General features: G+C 39.9%; 2 protein-coding genes across 8 annotated transcripts; both read right to left on the bottom strand.

Moving 5' to 3' along the window:
• Window positions 1-137: 137 nt before the first annotated feature.
• On the bottom strand, window positions 138-13,542 carry LOC131466332 (contactin-5-like). Of its 3 annotated transcripts, none has more exons than XM_058639497.1 (17): window positions 13,377-13,542; window positions 13,244-13,267; window positions 11,810-11,936; window positions 11,536-11,711; window positions 10,936-11,113; window positions 9,493-9,596; window positions 8,077-8,221; window positions 7,569-7,663; window positions 5,732-5,876; window positions 5,216-5,319; window positions 4,872-5,144; window positions 3,756-4,061; window positions 2,852-2,965; window positions 2,715-2,742; window positions 627-669; window positions 454-516; window positions 138-377 (listed from the first exon to the last, which is right to left on the bottom strand). In XM_058639497.1, exons 1-17 carry the CDS (start codon window positions 13,450-13,452, stop codon window positions 282-284), a joined length of 2,097 nt encoding a protein of 698 aa, XP_058495480.1. In that variant the 5' UTR covers window positions 13,453-13,542; the 3' UTR covers window positions 138-281. The 3 variants fall into 3 exon arrangements, with proteins under 3 accessions (XP_058495480.1, XP_058495481.1, XP_058495482.1); XM_058639498.1 differs by having other exon boundaries at window positions 2,864-2,965; XM_058639499.1 differs by lacking the exons at window positions 8,077-8,221; window positions 9,493-9,596.
• A 117-nt stretch (window positions 13,543-13,659) lies between these two features.
• On the bottom strand, window positions 13,660-19,275 carry LOC131466485 (immunoglobulin superfamily member 10). 5 transcript variants are annotated; one of them, XM_058639738.1, is made up of 11 exons: window positions 19,196-19,275; window positions 19,063-19,089; window positions 18,170-18,451; window positions 16,958-17,254; window positions 16,422-16,694; window positions 15,991-16,326; window positions 15,659-15,712; window positions 15,447-15,557; window positions 15,063-15,087; window positions 14,881-14,971; window positions 13,660-13,877 (listed from the first exon to the last, which is right to left on the bottom strand). In XM_058639738.1, exons 1-10 carry the CDS (start codon window positions 19,227-19,229, stop codon window positions 14,887-14,889), a joined length of 1,524 nt encoding a protein of 507 aa, XP_058495721.1. In that variant the 5' UTR covers window positions 19,230-19,275; the 3' UTR covers window positions 13,660-13,877; window positions 14,881-14,886. The 5 variants fall into 5 exon arrangements, with proteins under 5 accessions (XP_058495721.1, XP_058495723.1, XP_058495726.1 ...); XM_058639740.1 differs by having other exon boundaries at window positions 18,863-19,089; window positions 19,196-19,266; XM_058639743.1 differs by lacking the exon at window positions 15,659-15,712.
• Window positions 19,276-19,530: the final 255 nt, after the last annotated feature.

Here is a 19,530-nt window from a genome sequence, read left to right as displayed (position 1 = left end):
TTTTAATCAGTGTTTTCAACCACATTTTTTTTTTAACATTTTAATCAAACCTTTAGATGAACAACTGAACACAGATTTGTATCAATATTTTCAAACACTTTTCACGAAGTAAACAATACTTTATGAAGCAAACAAAATCAAAATACACAAATTGCAAAAGAAATATTGTTTGAATAATTTTTTTGCACCAATTTTGTATTATGCATATGTACATTGAGCACTGTGAGTCCAATATGAGCAGTTACAACAAAGCACAACAGTGTGTGTTTATATGGGGCAAACTATTTGAATCCTAAAGGCACTTCAATCGGTTCATCCTCAATTGTCTTCTTCTGCCTCGCTATTTGGGGCCATTCATCTGAAGAGGCGTCAGATGCCTGAGGAGAGCACAGACAGTTAACACTGTTGTTTTTGCAGCTGACTGTTGAACTTTAATGTTTCACCCGGTCTCACCTGATCAAACCCATCACCCACTGTCCTCAGTACATCAGCGCCGTCACTGTACTCAGACACATCCTGCCAAGAAAAGAAAAACAGAAGAGAGCAATGATGTGGTGGGGCTGTTGTGTCAGACTGAATGAGTGGGAGAATATTTGAAGGATGCAGATGCAGAAAAACTGACTGACCAGCTCGCCCTCATAGGCCACTACCCTTCTCTCCATCTCCAACCTGAGAGAAGAACAGACAGGTGTCACGTGTGCAGACGAGCCACGTTTGTCAAAGGTGAACGAGGAAAACACTTTTATAAATTCTGAGAAAATGTTACATCAGCCTACACCCAGACTATTTAAATGGCAGCCCATAACCAGCTTCATAGTGGCCCAGCCTGTGGTTTCACCAGAAATAACTGATGAAATAACTAGATAAACACATTTCACTGTCTCTAAAGGACCCTGCATCAATTCCTACATTAGTCTTGATAGGTTTGAAAGCAGTGTTAGTTCTTTTGTAATCTGTTAAATCCACTTTGAGATGTTTGTGGGTCATAAATGACATATGTTTGTCTTATTTGGAAGACAAAACAAATACTAACTTTGTGCACTGTGTACTTTTTATGCACTTTGAAGCAAGGGAAGGACAGTCAGGTACAACCAAAATAATTATTTTATTATTTTTAAATTATTTATTTATTTATCCATCTGAGTTTGTAATTGAATAGTCTTGGCCTACACATTACTACTGAATATATGAAACATATTCAGTGAGGTTTTACAGTCATATTAAGGACTTCACCAGGGCAGCCATGGGCCATGGGTCAGCCACAGTGGTTGTTTTTTGCCCAAATAAAATGAGCTATTTTCTAATTGAACCAATTCAGTTCAAATGGCAACCAGCTGTGACGTCCTGGGGATAATATAATAATATAATATAATGGCCACAACACCATGATGTCCCCTATAAGAATCTGAACACTTTACATGCTTTGAATGCTTTGGACTTTTTATACACAGTCCTTGGTTCAACTTTCTTTAATGTCTCCTGCTGCACTAAAGCCTAGCATTTTAGCAAGTGACGTCACCTTATTTGTTCCCATCCTTTGACAAAACATCTGACAAACAGCACAGGCTTAAAAACACATTAGTTGTAAGATTCTGAAAATACCATTATGTGCAATAAATCCCCACACCTAGCCACATCCCCATTTCAGCTCACATTGTTTGTCACATGATTCTCCTCCCTGCCCGCGTTTCCTGTTAACCTCTGTTTCACGGTGTTAAATGTGGGCCAAAATGACAGAAAGATTCAGATTTTGTTACTGTTGCCCAAATGTCTTTGAGCACAGGAGATCCTGTTACTCTCAGGGCTCTACAAATGAGAGCCATTGACAAAGGCTGCTCATATTCCCATCTGGTTTTAGCAGATGCACAAGGAATCCAATCTTTATCCTTCAAAAAAAAGAATAAAACACAAACAAAGTCTAAAGAAATAACTAACCCTGCTCTGCATTCAACCAAAAAACACTCAAAGATTCAAGATCTGGTTGATTTCAAAAATGCCCATATGATGTAAAAACACTTAAAACAGACTATTACCTAATAACAGTAGCTAAAAGGTGTTGTAACCAAGGCAAAAACACTATGAGGTGAGAGAAATAAGACTTTTTAATGAGCAAATTACTGCAAACTGATGTCAATGATCTCTGTATTACAGTCACAAGAGTGCCATATATGGAACAATCTCAATAATAAACTGAAAACATTCATTCAACATTCATTTGAATAGTTTATATTAAAATGGTAACTGAATCTGAACCCTTGAAAATTATAAGTTTAAAGACATAATGTAATAAGAAAAGGCTAGGTTGGATGTTAAATGAATAATGGATGTTATTGGGAGTTTTTTTTCTCCTTAAATTTAATTTAGAGCTGTTATTTTGTTGTGATGTTGCAAATGTTTAATATTTCTTTAGGTCAGTTTTTATTCTATTTGCGCAAGCAATTTGCATTACTGTAATTATGCACCCGTGATTGTGCTATCGGTTTCTGACGGTGAATCAGTGTTTGTGTACAACTACAGTGTTTTTTTCTGTTGTTTTTTGTTAATACTATTTTAACATGCAGGAAATTGTAAATAACTGCCAGATTTGTAAAGTTATTCTGGAAAAATCAGCAAAAGCAATGTTCAATATTTCTTTAGGTCATTTTTTTATTTTTTTTACTTTAAATTTAAAAATGATTATTCATTCATCAAAATTGAACAAAGGAATAACTTACAAAAACTTATCTCCGTACTCCCTTCGCCCTGAAAGAAGAGCAAATAATGTAATATGTCAAAAGTGAGGAAGAATGACATAAGAAAAAGTCAGGACACAGGAATTTTTTTTTGGGGGGGGGGGGGGGGGGGGTCTTACAATAAATCTTACTATAAATCACTCCAAATCCACAACATATGACGACCAGGAGAATCAGGAATATGAAACATCCAAAAACAACTGCCACCACCAAGACAGGGAGACGGTTCAGCACTGGGGAAGAAGCAGGAAGAAGAGTGAATCAAGTCAGAGCATGTAGAGAAGTGCTGATCCGCACTCTTTCGTATGCCCCCGCTGACCTGGGTAAAAGGGCTTTTGACCATTCTGCACCTTTTGCATGGAACATGTTACTTGGAAACTAACTGAGTAATTTCATTGAACGCTTTCAAATCCGCAGTGTTCGAGTTCTTGAGGCCAACTCCATGTTTTTCATCATGTGCTTGTAAATTGAATCTGGATTCTTCTTAAATTTGTAACTGTTGACTGTTTTAGCTCCTGTCTATCTTGGCCAGGACTCCCTTGAAAAAGAGCTTCTTAATCTCAGTGGGATTTTCCTGGTTAACCCTTGGGAAATTACCGTGGGAATAATACACAACGCCTCATCCTGGGGGGGTGTATTTATAAGTCACATATTCAGGCTTTACAAAGTCTCCTTATGTGTTTGATGAGTAAAAGTTATGATTCGTTTTATATCGCCTTTTCTGGTAGTGATATAAAGTACCAATAATTGTGCAGAAGTCACAAAATAGATCACTTTTCTTTTCTTTTTGTTCATAAAAACGAGCCAAGCGGACTTTGAACTGTGACCTATTTCCATATATCTGAGTACTTTTTGCTTAGCGTGTGTTTATATAGTCGGCGAAAATCAGATTGTCTAGGTTGTGCTGAAAAAAAGGATATAAGACACTGTATTGCACATTCTTATAGCCTCAGTATATACAGTAGATTTTAACATCCTTAAATACTCTGTGTTCTAAGGGTTAATTAATGAATAAAACATTACCTTCTTTATCCAAGTATCGCCCCCTGCTGCTGATCGTCGTGGTGTTGTCAAAGCTGTTAGACACGACACAGTGGTATGTCCCAGCACTGCTCCTCCCCACAGACAGGATGAGTATGGACTGTTCTGGCAGCTGGTTGAACACATAGTAGAAGCTCCCGTGGTCTTGTAGAAGGGATTTGTTGAGGAACCACTGGTACCGTAGATGAGAACCGGCTGCCACCTTGCAATACAACCGCACGCCAACCACGGCAAAGTTTTCCGCAATGTCGTAGTCGTAGGTCAGGGACACGGGCCCTTTTACTTTCTCTGGAGAAAGACACACGTCATTAAAAAAAATGAGTCTCCATCAATCACAGGAATGAGCTGCAGGAGGAAATAAAGCTGTCTGAGTCAGCGCCTTCCAAGGTTATAATAGTTTTGGATTTTTCATTAGTTTTTGTTTTTATTTAGTTTTGACTTCTGGTTTTAAAAATGAGTTGGTTTTAATTAGTTTTAGTGTTATTTTTTGTAATATGGAGTAGATTTTAAGAGTGTATGAGGACACATGAACAACCATCCCTGAATCAAATGTAATAGTCAACAAGAAAGTAGCCTGAAGTGCAAAATGTGTATAATACTGTTGAGGTTGGATGCAGTTAGTGCGCCAGGTAAAACAGACTAGACACACATGAACATGATAACATAAATAATAAGAATACTAAACAACCCTCATGAGACACATCACATTGTGTGTGAGCCAGGAGTCTCAGGAGCTCAATTTGAGGAAAAACATGAGCAAAATTTAAAAAACCCCAATAAAAGCCGAGAGGTTTGATTCACTTAGATGAACCAACTCAACCCAATTAACTACATAACCAATGTTATGTTTAACTTGCATAAAGCTTTATGTCCCACATTGCAAACAAAAAAAAATTGAAAATGAAAATACTACGGTTCAAATATTCATATGAACCCAAAAGGATTAGTGTATGAAATAAATTTACAAAGACATTTTTTGGTTTGTTTTATAAACACACAATTCAGTTTTCAGCTAATGAAAATACTTTATTCGTCATTTCGTTAGTTTTCGTTCACTGTAATAACTGTCACTGAGGCAACTTCAAACAATGCACATACCAATTTTAATAGGCAGCCATCCACTGGACGCTGTCTTTGCTCCATTGTTTGCCTGGCACCGGAACGTTCCCAAGTGTTCACCAAAGACCACGGGCACCCTGAACACAGCACGTCTGTCTGCACTCGTGACATTGGCGACCGACTCTGTCCCGTTGTAGAGTGAAAAGGCAACAGGTGGCGTACCGACTGCTGACTGACACGTGACCCCAACAGAAAAGTAATGGGAATCCTCCGTTAACACGGCGAAGGAGATGTCAGGGTCTGACACCACGGCTGAGGGGGCAAGGATGGGAAGAGGATGTTACTTTGTTGAATGATGTGACGCAGAGATTTTATTCACAAACCTTTGACTATGACGTTGACATTCCAGCTTCTGGAAACATAGTCTATTCCTTTCAAGCTGATTGAAGCCTCACATACGTAGGTGCCGCTGTCTGCTTGAGTGGTTCTGAAGACGACACAACACAGAATATACATTTCTAGAAAGGAATCAGCAGAGTAATGAAGAGCTGGTCTCACAGAATGTTTTCATATTCACTTTAAATAAAGGCTATAAATGAACAAATAAGTGACTTTCTGATTTCTTGTGTGGATAGCAACGATTAAACTGATAATCTACTGGGATTATCAGATACGACCATCATGCAGACTTTTACCACTGAGCTACCATAAAAAAAAACACTGCTAACAACTAAATGGTGCCTCCTCATTTTTATTGTTTATACCCCATATATTGTCTATGGTATACATGGCATATATTAAAAAATCAAGTAAGTCGTACTGCTCACAACACCATGGACCATAGCAACAACATCAGGAGTCCACGCAGTGTGAGTCTGGCTGAATGAGATTCCACTGACCTGTTGATCCAGAGTAAACGGTCACTGAACAAAACATGAGGCGAGGAGATGGGCTGATAGTTCAGCAGCCACGTGAAGGACATGTTGATTCCATCAATGGGGCAGAAAAGTACCAGTTTTTCCCCCTCAAACACCCTCCTTGGCCCTGGCACCGGGACAAACACGACAATTAACTGGGATCCAGGTCTTACAGGATATCAAACTAAAAAGGAGCTTTGCCATCGTAAATATACCAAATAATATATTTCTCTTTACCATGAGAGTGCAGCTTTGTTTTTGGTAACACTTTACATTACAGTATGTCAATAATTGTCTTTTTTGAGCTCTCCTCTCCATTTTGTTGTTTGCGGTTTATCCAGTTAGTGAATTATGTACATGAGCGCTTCAGTGCCTCTGTTAAACTCCTCTTACATGTTCCAGTCAGTGTCCACTTCCACGTTTCACGCTCGTTTGAGGGTCCTCGTTCCTGTCTGCCTGTCTAAGTGCTTCATCTGTTCTAATAATTTTTTTTTTTAATTTTAGATACTTAATTAATCCCCTTAGGGAAATTATTCTCTGCATTTTGACCCATCCTAGAATTAGGAGCAGTGGGCTGCCACACTGAGTAGCGCCCGGGGAGCAATGGAGGTTGGGTACCTTGCTCAGGGGTACCCCAGCCCTTTCGACCTGGTGGGGACTTGAACCGGCGACCTTCCGGTTACAAGTGATCTCCAGATATCTATCAAGTTATTATTGTTGATGAAATTGCCTATAATCTGATTATTATATTCTGATGAGTGCCTAGATGGCCAACTATCCATCCACTCATCAGGAGTTAAATTGAAATCACCTCCAACCAGTAAATAATCAGTAGGAAAGTTTGCCTTCAGTTCCTTAACAACAGCTGTATCTCGATGTAATAGATTTCTGTTTTTTGGGCATTATTATACCCATAAACATTAACCAAAATAATGAGCACACTATCTATCGCCAGTACACAAACGACCCAATGACCATCACTTTTAGAACACAACAGAAACATATAGCTACACCTGCCAAACGATTTGTACCATGACTGAAGAGGATTTCATCTCCCCACTGTTGAGTCCAGAACTTAAAGGCAACATAGACCAGAAGCTCCAATTAACGCTGCCTTTGTGTGTGTATCTGCGTCATTACCACGTTTATGAGACCCTAAAGTTTCAGAACAAACAGTTCAGCCACTGCTGATAAAATAGTGTTGTATTGTTTTCCTGGGCTCTGCGAAGCAGATCGGCACTTCCCTATGCTGATGATGTCATTAGAAATCCTCACCACTCCTCTCACCACCGTAGCGCCTCGTGGTGCGGGCACTAGTCCGGGCACATCCGGTTGCGTACATTCAACCGCAGAAGAAGATGAACTACTCTCGTTGTAGCTGCTGAGATGCAGAGCATCCCCCGTGCCAAAGGGGGAGCTGTGTATCTGAGAGCTGGCCTACCAATTGCGTCACTTCCAGGTACCTGGCCAATCACAGGACAGTGGGAAAGCTCTCGTTGTCTGGCCAATCACAACACAGTCCACGTTCTGGGGGTGTGATTTTGGTCTGAAACAGCGCGGCTGACGAGAGTGTCAGTGAGGAGATATTTTGATCGGCTCGTTTGCAGCGATTAGGAGGTTTTTAACCATGAAAACAAGTTAATATATGTAAGTAGACCTCCATAACTACCATATATGTGTGATACAAGCATTCGATGTCACCTTTAACATCTGATGCATCAACGTGTGTTTCTTGAAGGAATATGCAGTTAGCCTTTAGCCCTTCAGCCCAAACCCAGAGATTTTATTCGCCAAAGAGAAAAAACAAACGACCACAAACCTTTGACTGTGATGTTGAATTCCTGGCTTCTGGTGGTGAAGTCTGTTCCGTTTGAAGCCTCACATACGTAGGTGCCGCTGTCTGCTTGAGTGGTTCTGAAGACGACACAACACAGAATATACATTTCTAGAAAGGAATCAGCAGAGTAATGAAGAGCTGGTCTCACAGAATGTTTTCATATTCACTTTAAATAAAGGCTATAAATGAACAAATAAGTGACTTTCTGATTTCTTGTGTGGATAGCAACGATTAAATTGCTAATCTACTGGGATTATCAGATACGACCATCATGCAGACTTTTACCACTGAGCTACCATAAAAAAAAAACACTGCTAACAACTAAATGGTGCCTCCTCATTTTTATTGTTTATACCCCATATATTGTCTATGGTATACATGGCATATATTAAAAAATCAAGTAAGTCGTACTGCTCACAACACCATGGACCATAGCAACAACATCAGGAGTCCACGCAGTGTGAGTCTGGCTGAATGAGATTCCACTGACCTGTTGATCCAGAGTAAACGGTCACTGAACAAAACATGAGGCGAGGAGATGGGCTGATAGTTCAGCAGCCACGTGAAGGACATGTTGATTCCATCAATGGGGCAGAAAAGTACCAGTTTTTCCCCCTCAAACACCCTCCTTGGCCCTGGCACCGGGACAAACACGACAATTAACTGGGATCCAGGTCTTACAGGATATCAAACTAAAAAGGAGCTTTGCCATCGTAAATATACCAAATAATATATTTCTCTTTACCATGAGAGTGCAGCTTTGTTTTTGGTAACACTTTACATTACAGTATGTCAATAATTGTCTTTTTTGAGCTCTCCTCTCCATTTTGTTGTTTGCGGTTTATCCAGTTAGTGAATTATGCACGTGAGCGCTTCAGTGCCTCTGTTAAACTCCTCTTACATGTTCCAGTCAGTGTCCACTTCCACGTTTCACGCTCGTTTGAGGGTCCTCGTTCCTGTCTGCCTGTCTAAGTGCTTCATCTGTTCTAATAATTTTTTTTTTTAATTTTAGATACTTAATTACCCCCTTAGGGAAATTATTCTCTGCATTTTGACCCATCCTAGAATTAGGAGCAGTGGGCTGCCACACTGAGTAGCGCCCGGGGAGCAATGGAGGTTGGGTACCTTGCTCAGGGGTACCCCAGCCCTTTCGACCTGGTGGGGACTTGAACCGGCGACCTTCCGGTTACAAGTGATCTCCAGATATCTATCAAGTTATTATTGTTGATGAAATTGCCTATAATCTGATTATTATATTCTGATGAGTGCCTAGATGGCCAACTATCCATCCACTCATCAGGGGTTAAATTGAAATCACCTCCAACCAGTAAATAATCAGTAGGAAAGTTTGCCTTCAGTTCCTTAACAACAGCTGTAACTCGATGTAATAGATTTCAGTTTTTTGGGCATTATTATACCCATAAACATTAACCAAAATAATGAGCACACTATCTATTGCCAGTACACAAGCGACCCAATGACCATCACTTTTAGAACACAACAGAAACATATAGCTACACCTGCCAAACGATTTATACCATGACTGAAGAGGATTTCATCTCCCCACTGTTGAGTCCAGAACTTAACATCTGATGCATCAGAGTGTGTTTCTTGAAGGAATATGCAGTTAGCCTTTAGCCCTTTACATACAGAAATACAGCTTTACGTTTTATAGAGTCTTTGAGTCCCCTTGCATTAAAAGAAGAAAAGGAAATATCAGCATTAAGCTGGAACACAGAACCCATGAATACTTTAAGCACCCTTTTAGGAAGGTTGTTAGGAGGTAGAGTAGAGAACCTGGAGGCCCATAATCTGACTTTTCCACTATGTATATAAATCAGTTTCAATGTTCAGCCCAAACCCAGAGATTTTATTCGCCAAAGAGAAAAAACAAACGACAACAAACCTTTGACTGTGACGTTGACTTCCTGGCTTCTGGTGGTGAAGTCTGTTCCGTTGAAGCTGTTTGAAGCCTCACATACGTAGGTGCCGCTGTCTGCTTGAGTGATTCTGAAGACGACACAACACAGAATATACATCTCTAGAAAGGAATCAGCAGAGTAATGAAGAGCTGGTCTCACAGAATGTTTTCATATTCACTTTAAATAAAGGCTATAAATGAACAAATAAGTGACTTTCTGATTTCTTGTGTGGATAGCAACGATTAAACTGCTAATCTACTGGGATTTTCAGATACTACAATCTCCAAGGTTTACAGAGAATGGTCTGAAAAATAAATCAAAAGGAGAAAACACCTTGTTTTTTTTTTGTTTGTTTTTTTTTTCTTAAGTATTTTTATTGGGCATTTATAATACAAACAAACAAATATAATTACAGAACAAGTAAACAGACGACAGAAACAGAACATAACAGGTTGACAAAATTAAAACAAAACCCACCCCTCACCCCCTGGAGAAGACCCATATGGAAAATATCATAAGAACCCTGCTACGCATAAGAGACCGAATATTAAGTTGGGTTTGTATCAGCAAGGTACTGTATCAAAGGTTGCCAAGTCGCGTCAAAATGTTGGAAAAACACCTTGTTAATGTACACATCTCCTGGCAACACCCTAACAACCAGTCTTGTATAAAGTACCTTAAAGGAAGCACCTTAGGGATACTTGGGATAACTGATTTTGTTCAAAGTCGAAATATTACTTAAGTAAAAGTCTTAAAGTATATGACATTTAGTGTACTTAAATATCAAAAGTTATTTTCTGATATAAAATGTACTTGAGTTTTAGAATTAAAAGTATTAAAAAAGTGAGGAGTTACAATTGGCTCAGTGGTAGGGTGAGTTGTCTTTCACCTGGAAGGTTGTGGGTTCAATTCCTGGCCCTGCTAGTCTATATGTGTCCTTGAGCAAGACAAATAACCATGTTGGAATGGCAAAACTACAGCATAAAGCAGCTCATCAAGACTAGAAAAGCTGTATATACATAAATACAGACCATTACCAACTCTTCTTCTTATTATTTTATTTGGTAGTAACAAATAACAATAATAGTTTGAGGAAATATAAGTGAAGTACAAATAACAGTTGCTAGAAATACATGTAACAAAGTAAAGTACAGATACGTAAATTAAAAAAAAAGGCATGTAAACTAGCTGAGCTGGGAATCAAACCCACCACCTTTCAGTTGAAAGACAACTCTCTCTACCACTGAGCTACCTGCTAAGAACTAAATGGTGCCTCCTCATTTTTCATTTTTATATATGGTCTATGGTATACATGCCATATATTAAAAAATTAAGTAAGTTGTACTGCTCACAACACCGTGGACCACAGCAACAACATCAGGAGTCACACATAGAGTGTGGGCCTGGCTGATTGAGATTCCACTGACCTGTCGATCCAGAAAGAATGGTCACGGGACATAACATGAGGCGAGGAGATGGGCTGATCATTCTGCAGCCATGTGAAGGACACGTTGTTTCCATCAGCGGTGCAGGAAAGATACAGGTCTTCCCCCTCGAAGATTGTCGTAAATGACATGATGGAAACACTCGCACTGCTCACTGGCTCTGCAGGACAAACAAGGCAATTAACCGGGATCCAGGTCTTACAGTATATCAAACTAAAAAGGAGCTTTGCCATCGTAAATGTAATGATTTTATGGTCAACAAATAATATATTTCTCTGTACCATGAGGGTGCAGCTTTGTTTTTGGTAACACTTTACATTAGAGTATGCCAATAATTGTAACATTATTGTGAAAATATAAAGTGGGAATTCTTATTTCCTTTGTCCATATAAGGCGTTTAAGACAATTTACCAAGGGTGCACCTGTGGCACCGATCTGTGGCACATCAGCGCCAAGGGTTGATGCAACATTACGAATGCCAACTGCTATAAAACACCAAGGAAGAAGACAGACATACGTATTCTGCACGGATTCATACAGCGATCTACAGCGCTGCTATGCCCACAAAAATAAGAGACTCACCAAAAACCTTCAGGTAGTGCGTGTTGCTGAAAGTTGGCTTTATGTTGGAGTTGTTCTGTGCTCGGGCCTGACACACCAGATCTCCCGCATGAGACGGTTTAACTACCAAGTTGAAGATTGCAGCTTCCCCAGCCAGTGAGGTGGAGTCTCCCAACCAAGTGTCAGTGCTGCCCCTACTGTAAAAGGCAAACGATTACAGGGATCTTCTATCATTATTACTAAATGCATTATTTAAATGTAATACAGCGGGTACATCTGATGTATCGGTACTCACTTGAATAACGTCATGAGAACAGTTTCATTCTCTGGGTGGGGCAGCAGTTTACATTCAAAAACAGCAACCGTGTTCCCCAAAGCCTCTGAGGGGCCAGAGAGTTCCGGAGTCCTCAGGAATGTGCCATCTATCAAAAATAAATAAATAAACATTTATATAGACAGAAATGTGTGCCACCAACGAGGGACAAACACGTCTGCCACGTGTTGCAATGTTACAAAGTACAAATACAACGCTCACGTATCTGTACTTTACTTTGTTGTTTATATTTCTAGCAACTTTTCCTTTTCCTCCATTACATTTCTTCTATGTATCTTTGTTACTCGTTACTACCGAACAAAATCAGAAGAAGAAGAGTTGGTATTATGGTCTGTATCTAGATAGCGCTTCTCTAGTCGCGATGAGCTGCTTCTTTACACTACAGTGTTCACCCATTCACACGCTGCAACATGGGGTTAAGTGTCTTGCTCAAGGACACATATAGACTAGCAGGGCCAGGAAATGAACCCACAACCTTCTAGTTGAAAGGCAACTCGCCCTACCACTGAGCGACCATGGCTCAATCCTAACTCTTTGATACTTAGGTACAGTAAATGTCAAATACTTGAAAGACTTTTTATTTAAGTAATATTATAAAAAGTGACTTCAAAGTCATTTTCTGGTAAAGATATTTTACTCAAGTGTCCCTTTTAAGATACTTTATACATGACTGCTGAGTTTTACTTAAAAAACAGTGTGGTTGTACATGAACAAGACATTTGAACAGTATTAAACACATATTTGCAATAAAACAGAGTCTTTTGAGTCTCTGGTGGCGATAGAACACAAGCATTTAGGCTGCCTTTTTATTCCATTACTATGTTAAAACGTATATACAGAGGCTATAAGAATGTGCAATATAGAGTGTCTCATAGCCTTTTTTTTTCAGGCAATGTGTCTATAGGCAATTTGATGAAATGATTGTTATTTCCATTTTCACCAACTATATTAACACAGTTGAGCAAAAGTACTTTAAAAAATTTTTTTAAAGATTTTGTTCGATTGAATTTGCGAAATTTGGAAATATGTCATATTTCAAAGTTGACTTGGCTCGTTTTTTTATGAAAAAAAAATAGAAGAAAAATGGTGCATTTTGTGACTTTTGCACAATTATCACTACTCCCACTGCTATTTTTTTTTTAAAACATATACGGAATAAAATGAATCATAATTTTAGACAAAAAATGATGTGACCTACAAACTAAGCACACACACCCTAGGGTGTGCATATAAGGAGTTGTGTATTATCCCACTGCAATTTACCAAGGGTGCTTATTGTAGTATCGAGGCATTTCAATTTCTGCCAATAAACCTTGGCAAATTTTGGGACTGGACCTTAAATTGACAATGCACAAACAAACACACACACACACACACACACACACATATACTTACTGTGGTTGCTACAGTGGCACAAGCCTGTAAAGAGGAAGAAAAGACATGAAAGAGTTTAAAACAAGTGTCACATCACAGCAATGGAAAGTGTCCTGTGGTGTGTACTGTCATGTGTTTGTGCTGATGAGCTCACCCAGCATGGCCACAACAACAGAAGCAAACATTCTCAAAGGAGAACTGGTGACTTTACTCCCGTGAACGACAAACATGACTTCGCTAAGCAGCGACTGTGACTGCGACGATGGAGGGAGTGTTGACAGTTACAAACGTCTCACACACAGAAACATGTGCAAAGAACTGATAGCATTGCATTACACCTCCCTGCTGTACCCTCCCTCTCTGTAAACATCAAAAGATGAAAGGATGAAAAGTCAGACACATGATTCAAATTTAAAACGGAATTTTATTTTGAAAATAAAATAAAAAGACAGTGTACAGTAGTTTTTTGCAAATATAATAACTGCTTCTTCCACCATGTAATAAATTGCAGATCAGGGGAAAAGTAATACATGCAACTACAGGCCAAAAAAAAAGCTGAAATATTGGCATTTATATATAATACTTTATATATATATATATATATTGGTTAAAAGGCGATGGTTCTTCTTCCTCCTCCTCCTCCTCCTGTGTTACACTAAAGGCAGAAGAAAGGCAGAAATTATTTGTTTTCTTGTTCATTAGTTTGACTTAAGTGGAGAAAAATACATACATTTGTATTTTAAAAAGAATTGAGGAAAAGTAGTAGATCAGCAAAAGTAAGAATGCAGAAAGGTCAAATGTGTGGTTCAAAAATATCTGCGTAAAACAACTTTTATTTTGAAGGACACTCATAGCATTCTGTCCCTTTACTTTTCACCATATTGTGTAATGTGAAACACAATTACGCACACGTTATGTTGCACTTATTTCATGTTTTACTGTATGAAGACACTGTGTGTTACAACAACTGGCAACATAATGACTCAGCATCAATTTTGATCATGAGGCAGGATCATTCATTCGAGAAGCACTGCTTTAAACAGAGCACTTCCCCTCAAGGAAGTTTCTATTTTATCTATAGTTTTCTTGTAAATTACTAAGAAATGATTCTCCTGTAAAAAAACATTTATAACAGGATGATTAGAAGTTAAATATAGTGTCTATTTTCTATATGACTAGAACCAAACTACAGTTGATGATTTTCCAGCTTGTTTTTTTTTTTTTTTTAAACCTGTAAAGAATGACCCCTGGATCTTGACCCCTGGGTTACTCTTTGTTGGAAAAAAGTTTCTATTTTCTTCAACTTCCGATTTTCTGGTTTCCTCCGTTTTTCTGCTTTCCCTGTGTCATGTTTTAGTTTCCTATTTATTTGGTAGTTCTTGCAAGTGTGTGTACCTCTTAGTTTTACTTTCTGTATTTGTTTTCCGATTTCCCTCTGATGTGATCATCTGTGTCAGCGAGGACCTGACCTAGGCGGCTCACACTGCTGAGCTAGTAACGAGGACCCAAAAGAGACTCTACTTCCTGAGGGTACTCAGGAACAACTACATCCCTGAGAGACTGTTGGTGTTCCTCTATCACTGCACAGTAGAGAGCATCCTCACTTACTGTCATCCATCTTGCATTTGGCTCCTATACTTTGTGTGTGGTTGGTTTACCTGACACTAGACGTCATAGTCTGTAGAGGAATTCTCAGCCTGCTGTTCTCCTGACCGGGACCGGGGCTCAGACGGAGGAATTGTGTCAGGACTGGATATGAGAGGGCAAAGAAGAACATTGGACTGGTTTTGCTTCAGTTACAGAGACGACGATCTCTAAGATCCACTGACTTAAAGCTTACTTTGTCATATCGATGTGTGGCCGAGCTGAAAAAGAAGAGATACGATAAAATTGTGTTTCCTGTGAATTTCTTCTTGACTCACACTAACACACACACGTTCGATATTCATGACTTGAGGGGACATTGCATTGACTTACATTCATTTCCTGGAGAGTTACTCTAACCATAACCACAATTACTACTGGCCTAATCCTAATCCTGACCCTAACCTTACCCTAACCCTAACCCTGACCTTAAAACATATCTTCACCTTAAAATGTAGTAATTTATGTTATGGGGACTTGCTTTTTGTCCCCACAAGGAAGACAAGTCCCCATAATGTGACTGTGTAAACAGGTGTCGGTCCCCACAACATTAGTAATACCTGGACACACACACACACACCTTGTTTTGGGTCAAACATCCTGTAAATGCAGGTGATGCCAACTGCCATCATCAGAAGAAGGAAGCAGCAGAACGCAATGGCGATCGTCTCTGTCATGCTCGTGAACGCCTCTGTTTAAGAGTGAGAGTGAGAGAGAGAGACGAGGCTGGTGAGGCGTGACGTATTGTACAGTTAGTACATGTACTGCAAGTCATGCATGTGCTTTGTTTACTTGGTGTTGTTTCAGTGGGATGAGTTGCTTGAGGCATGGAGTTAAGGCTCCTGTCTGATTGAGAGTAAAAAGAACAAAATATGAGGTTGTGAAGAGTGCAAAGCATGTATTTATGATATCACGTTGAAGGTGTCTGGATTTAAAAGAGTCGGTTCTTTTGCCTTTTTGCCAGGGTGTAGATCATAGACTGTGTATAAAAAGGGTGGGAGTGATGTTTTGAGCTGCTCTATGCCATACCAAGTTGGAAATGTGAAGCCCAGGAGGTAAAAAGGGAGGTAGCAGATGAAAATCACTTGATTTACACCAGTCAACATTTTGACATGTCTCTTTACCTTCATAATGGACCAGCACAGCTATACTCCCCACCCAAGGCCCAGAGTCATCGTAGTCGTCCCTGACCCTGCAGCGGTAATACCCAGACTCCTCTGAGTCCAGCTTGGTGAGGATAAGGGTTTGTCTATTGTCGGCGAAGGCAAAGTGAGTCTGCACAGACTGACAGTGGGCGTCCACATGTGTCTCAACGGAAGGAAGGACAGAGTCATTCAAGAGCCAGGAGATGTGAGGGAAAGTCCCTCTGCCAACCAGACACCTCAGTCTGGCTGCGGCCAGTGTGGAATCGGCTGTGTAGAGATATTCCACCTCCACATTCACGTCACCGCCGACTGGGACTGGACGACCAGAGAGGAGAGAGAGGAAGATGAATGAAATTATCACGGACATATGTTTACAATAAACTCTTCTACGTGTCTCGTGTAGCTCATACCCACTTCCAGAGTCACAGGCTCACTCATCAACTCCTGCATTTCGGTTTTAACTCGGCATCGTGCCACACCCATATCCAGCCCAGGCACCATGGCAACAGAGAACCAGGCAGCAAGAGATTCTGTTGTCGGGACTGAGCCCACTTCTTTATCATCTAAGGAAAGAGAGAGGTTGACTGGATGACTCCCCCTTGTTGACCAGCAGGTGACGTTGCCCTGGTAACTGTCTCCCTCTTTGGAGATGGAGAAAGAGATCTTCGGCTTTGACACGTAAACTGTTGGAATGAACAGGAGAAGAGATGAGGACAAGGCAAGACATACGCTTATGAAACGATGAAGGACCAGCAGAGTTCAAAACAACAATTAATGATTCAGTATCCCCACTCTCTAATACATCTTCATTGTTCTTGGTTACCTTTATACTTTTGTCGAAACACAGCATATACATATATATATATATATATATATATATATATATATATATATATATATATATATATATATATATATAAATATAAATATGTATATATATATATACCTTTGACTGTCACCTGGACCCCGTTGCTGGCTGAAAACCTCCTGATGTCCTGGACCATGGACCAAGCTATGCAGGAGTAGAAGCCAGCATGCTCTGGAGTCAGCTGCTCCACCACCAGTGTGTTCCCGTTGAGGAGGAACAACGGAGAATTCGAAGACGTCACTTCCTTCCTGTTGAAAAACCACGTATAGGACAGGTGGGAGCCCTGTGTGACGGTGCATTTGAGGATGAGGCGCGACCCCTCATATGCGACTGGGGGGAAGGGTTCAGAGGTCACTCTGGTGTTTAATGCTGGAGCTGGATGTGAGGGAATGACAGATGATCAGAGAAGGAAGGTATGGGTTAACCCTTAGAACACAGAGCATTTCGGCCATTACTATGTTAAAACGTACAGTATATACAGAGGCTATAAGAATGTGATATACAGAGTGTCTAGCACAACCATTTTCACCAACTATATAAACACACCTGAGCAAAAAGTACACTTTTAGTAGAACACTTTAACACAGATTGTAGTGCAGACGACGTGTTTCTGAAAGCTGAGAAGTTACACGTCAAAGCAAACATGTGGTTACTACGGTAATTTCACTCGTGCTGTTGCAGGAAGCTGATGAAACAACGTCTTTTTCACCAGAGAGGACAGAGTTGGAAAAACGCCTGTGCAAATTTCCATTTCCATTTTTTGGTCTGTTGTTGGACATTGAAAACAAATGAAACAAACTTTAAATATGTTTCATACTGTTCAAATTTCAAATTTAATGCAGAAAATCTGGTGTTCATGTACAACTATGGTGTTTTTTCTAAATAAACAGTATTTTAACATGCAGTAATTCTGGAAAAATGGGCAAAAATACTTTGATTTTTCTGGTCCTTTTATGGTTAGAATGAGCAAAAAAGGCTTAGGTGTTAAAGGGTTTAAGTTCAATTGGCTCATAATTATAAACAATTCTAAACTATTTTGTGACTTCTACACAATTATTGCTACTTTATATCACTACTAAAAATGCAATATAAAATTAATCATAACTTTGACTCAACAACACATAAGAAGACGAAACCTCCCCGCATTTTTTAAAGCCTGAATATGTAACCTATAAACACACACACACACACATACCCAGGATGTCCATGTAAGGGGTTGTGTATTATTCCAACAGATCTGTGCCACGTGTGCACTAAGGGTTACGTTTGAGAGTGATTTCTGGTACTCACTGACTACGCTCAGGTTGATAATGTTGCTGACACCTGTGCTTCCTCCAGTCGACGCCCTGCATTGGTACGACCCCGCTGAGGTTGTAGTGACCTTGAGAAAGAATGACGCAGGTTGCTCTCCTTGGAGATCAGTGCCAGTGTCGAGGAGGAAAGCACCATCCTGCATCAGCTCATAGGTGACCGGTGGAGGAGAGTCAGCTGCGATGCACCGGAAAGCCACCCTCGAGCCCAGATAGGCCATTTGGGGACCAGTCAGGACTGGATGAAGAGACACCGATCCACCTAAGGAACAAAATAAAGGGGAGGAACATGTTTTTTTAAAGTTAAGAATTAGTAACATCTAATGAGACTAAATTGCCCATAGATCTCTATATGTTTGCATTGCAATGGACTGGAGTCCTGTCCAGGGTGTTGTACCCTGTCTCACGTCTTATGTCAGCTGGGATTGGCACCAGCGCCCCTCATGTGGAGGATAAAGCGGTAGACGATGAATAAATGAATAATGAGACTGCAGAGTGTAACAAATGGGAGACCACCCCGCACACGCATCCTCTTCCCAAGTGCATCACAGAGCAACTACTTTCTCCTGTTGCATCTTGGTGGGCAGAGCTTTTCTTCAGCCTCCATAAAGCGAGCCCCCTTGCCTATACATATAAAAAGCAATTTTACGTTTAAGCAATTGTACAAACATACCTATGGGTGGTGTATTCATTTTTTCCGCTGCCAATAAACCCTCCTAAATGTTGCACACTGAACCTTTAAAATAGAGTTAAGATGCTGAGCAGCTGAATCTACAGCAGTTTACGCAACTGTAGCTCTAGCTCTTCTTCTACACAGTATGAGGACAAACAAAAAAGATCTCAATATCTCAAGCACCACTTTGACAAACGTACTTATCTCGATGATCGAACTCGCCAGAGCTGGAAAGAGAAATCGATAGCACATTGCAGTTAGAAGTTAGAATACAAGTCCATTTAAATACTTTACATTTATGTTGCCCTTTCAAATAAAAGTCAAGTTACTCACCCAATATTGGCAACAAATCAAGTAGATTCCTCATAACACTGCTACGTATTTGTGATGGACATGGTTTCTCTGGCTGTGTGTGTGTGTGTGTGTCAGGCTCAGGGTGTTGTACATATGTTGAGAATAGATAACACACTGAGCTGCGTGTCTGGCTTTAGTTTAATGATCTAAGTGAACACAAATGAGTGAAAAAACAACAACATTTAAGGTTGGAAGATAACTATAAATATTATGCTATCTTTGAAAACAATTATAAAGCTTTCATACTGTACATGTGAATGTGTGGGATTTATTTTGTTTATTTATTTATTTGTAATACACAAAACTGTTCTACC

Source organism: Solea solea, chromosome 10, assembly GCF_958295425.1.
Source record: "Solea solea chromosome 10, fSolSol10.1, whole genome shotgun sequence".
NCBI classification, from domain to species: Eukaryota; Metazoa; Chordata; class Actinopteri; order Pleuronectiformes; family Soleidae; genus Solea; species Solea solea.
This window is presented reverse-complemented; position numbering and strand designations above follow the sequence as displayed.

Excerpts from the sequence above, each read along its gene's own strand:
- LOC131466332 (XM_058639497.1), bottom strand. The coding sequence starts at position 13,452 with ATGTTTGTCGTTCACGGGAGTAAAGTCACCAGTTCTCCTTTGAGAATG. Across the intron at positions 11,114-11,535 it reads GCACTACCTGAAGGTTTTTG|AGCCAGTGAGCAGTGCGAGT; the intron begins GTGAGTCTCTTA and ends TTTGTCCTGCAG. Across the intron at positions 670-2,714 it reads GAGTACGGAGATAAGTTTTT|GTTGGAGATGGAGAGAAGGG; the intron begins GTAAGTTATTCC and ends TTCTTCTCTCAG.
- LOC131466485 (XM_058639738.1), bottom strand. The coding sequence starts at position 19,229 with ATGAGGAATCTACTTGATTTGTTGCCAATATTGG. Across the intron at positions 15,713-15,990 it reads TGTGCTGGTCCATTATGAAG|ACAGGAGCCTTAACTCCATG; the intron begins GTAAAGAGACAT and ends ACTCTCAATCAG. Across the intron at positions 15,088-15,446 it reads GATGTTTGACCCAAAACAAG|CTCGGCCACACATCGATATG; the intron begins GTGTGTGTGTGT and ends CTTCTTTTTCAG.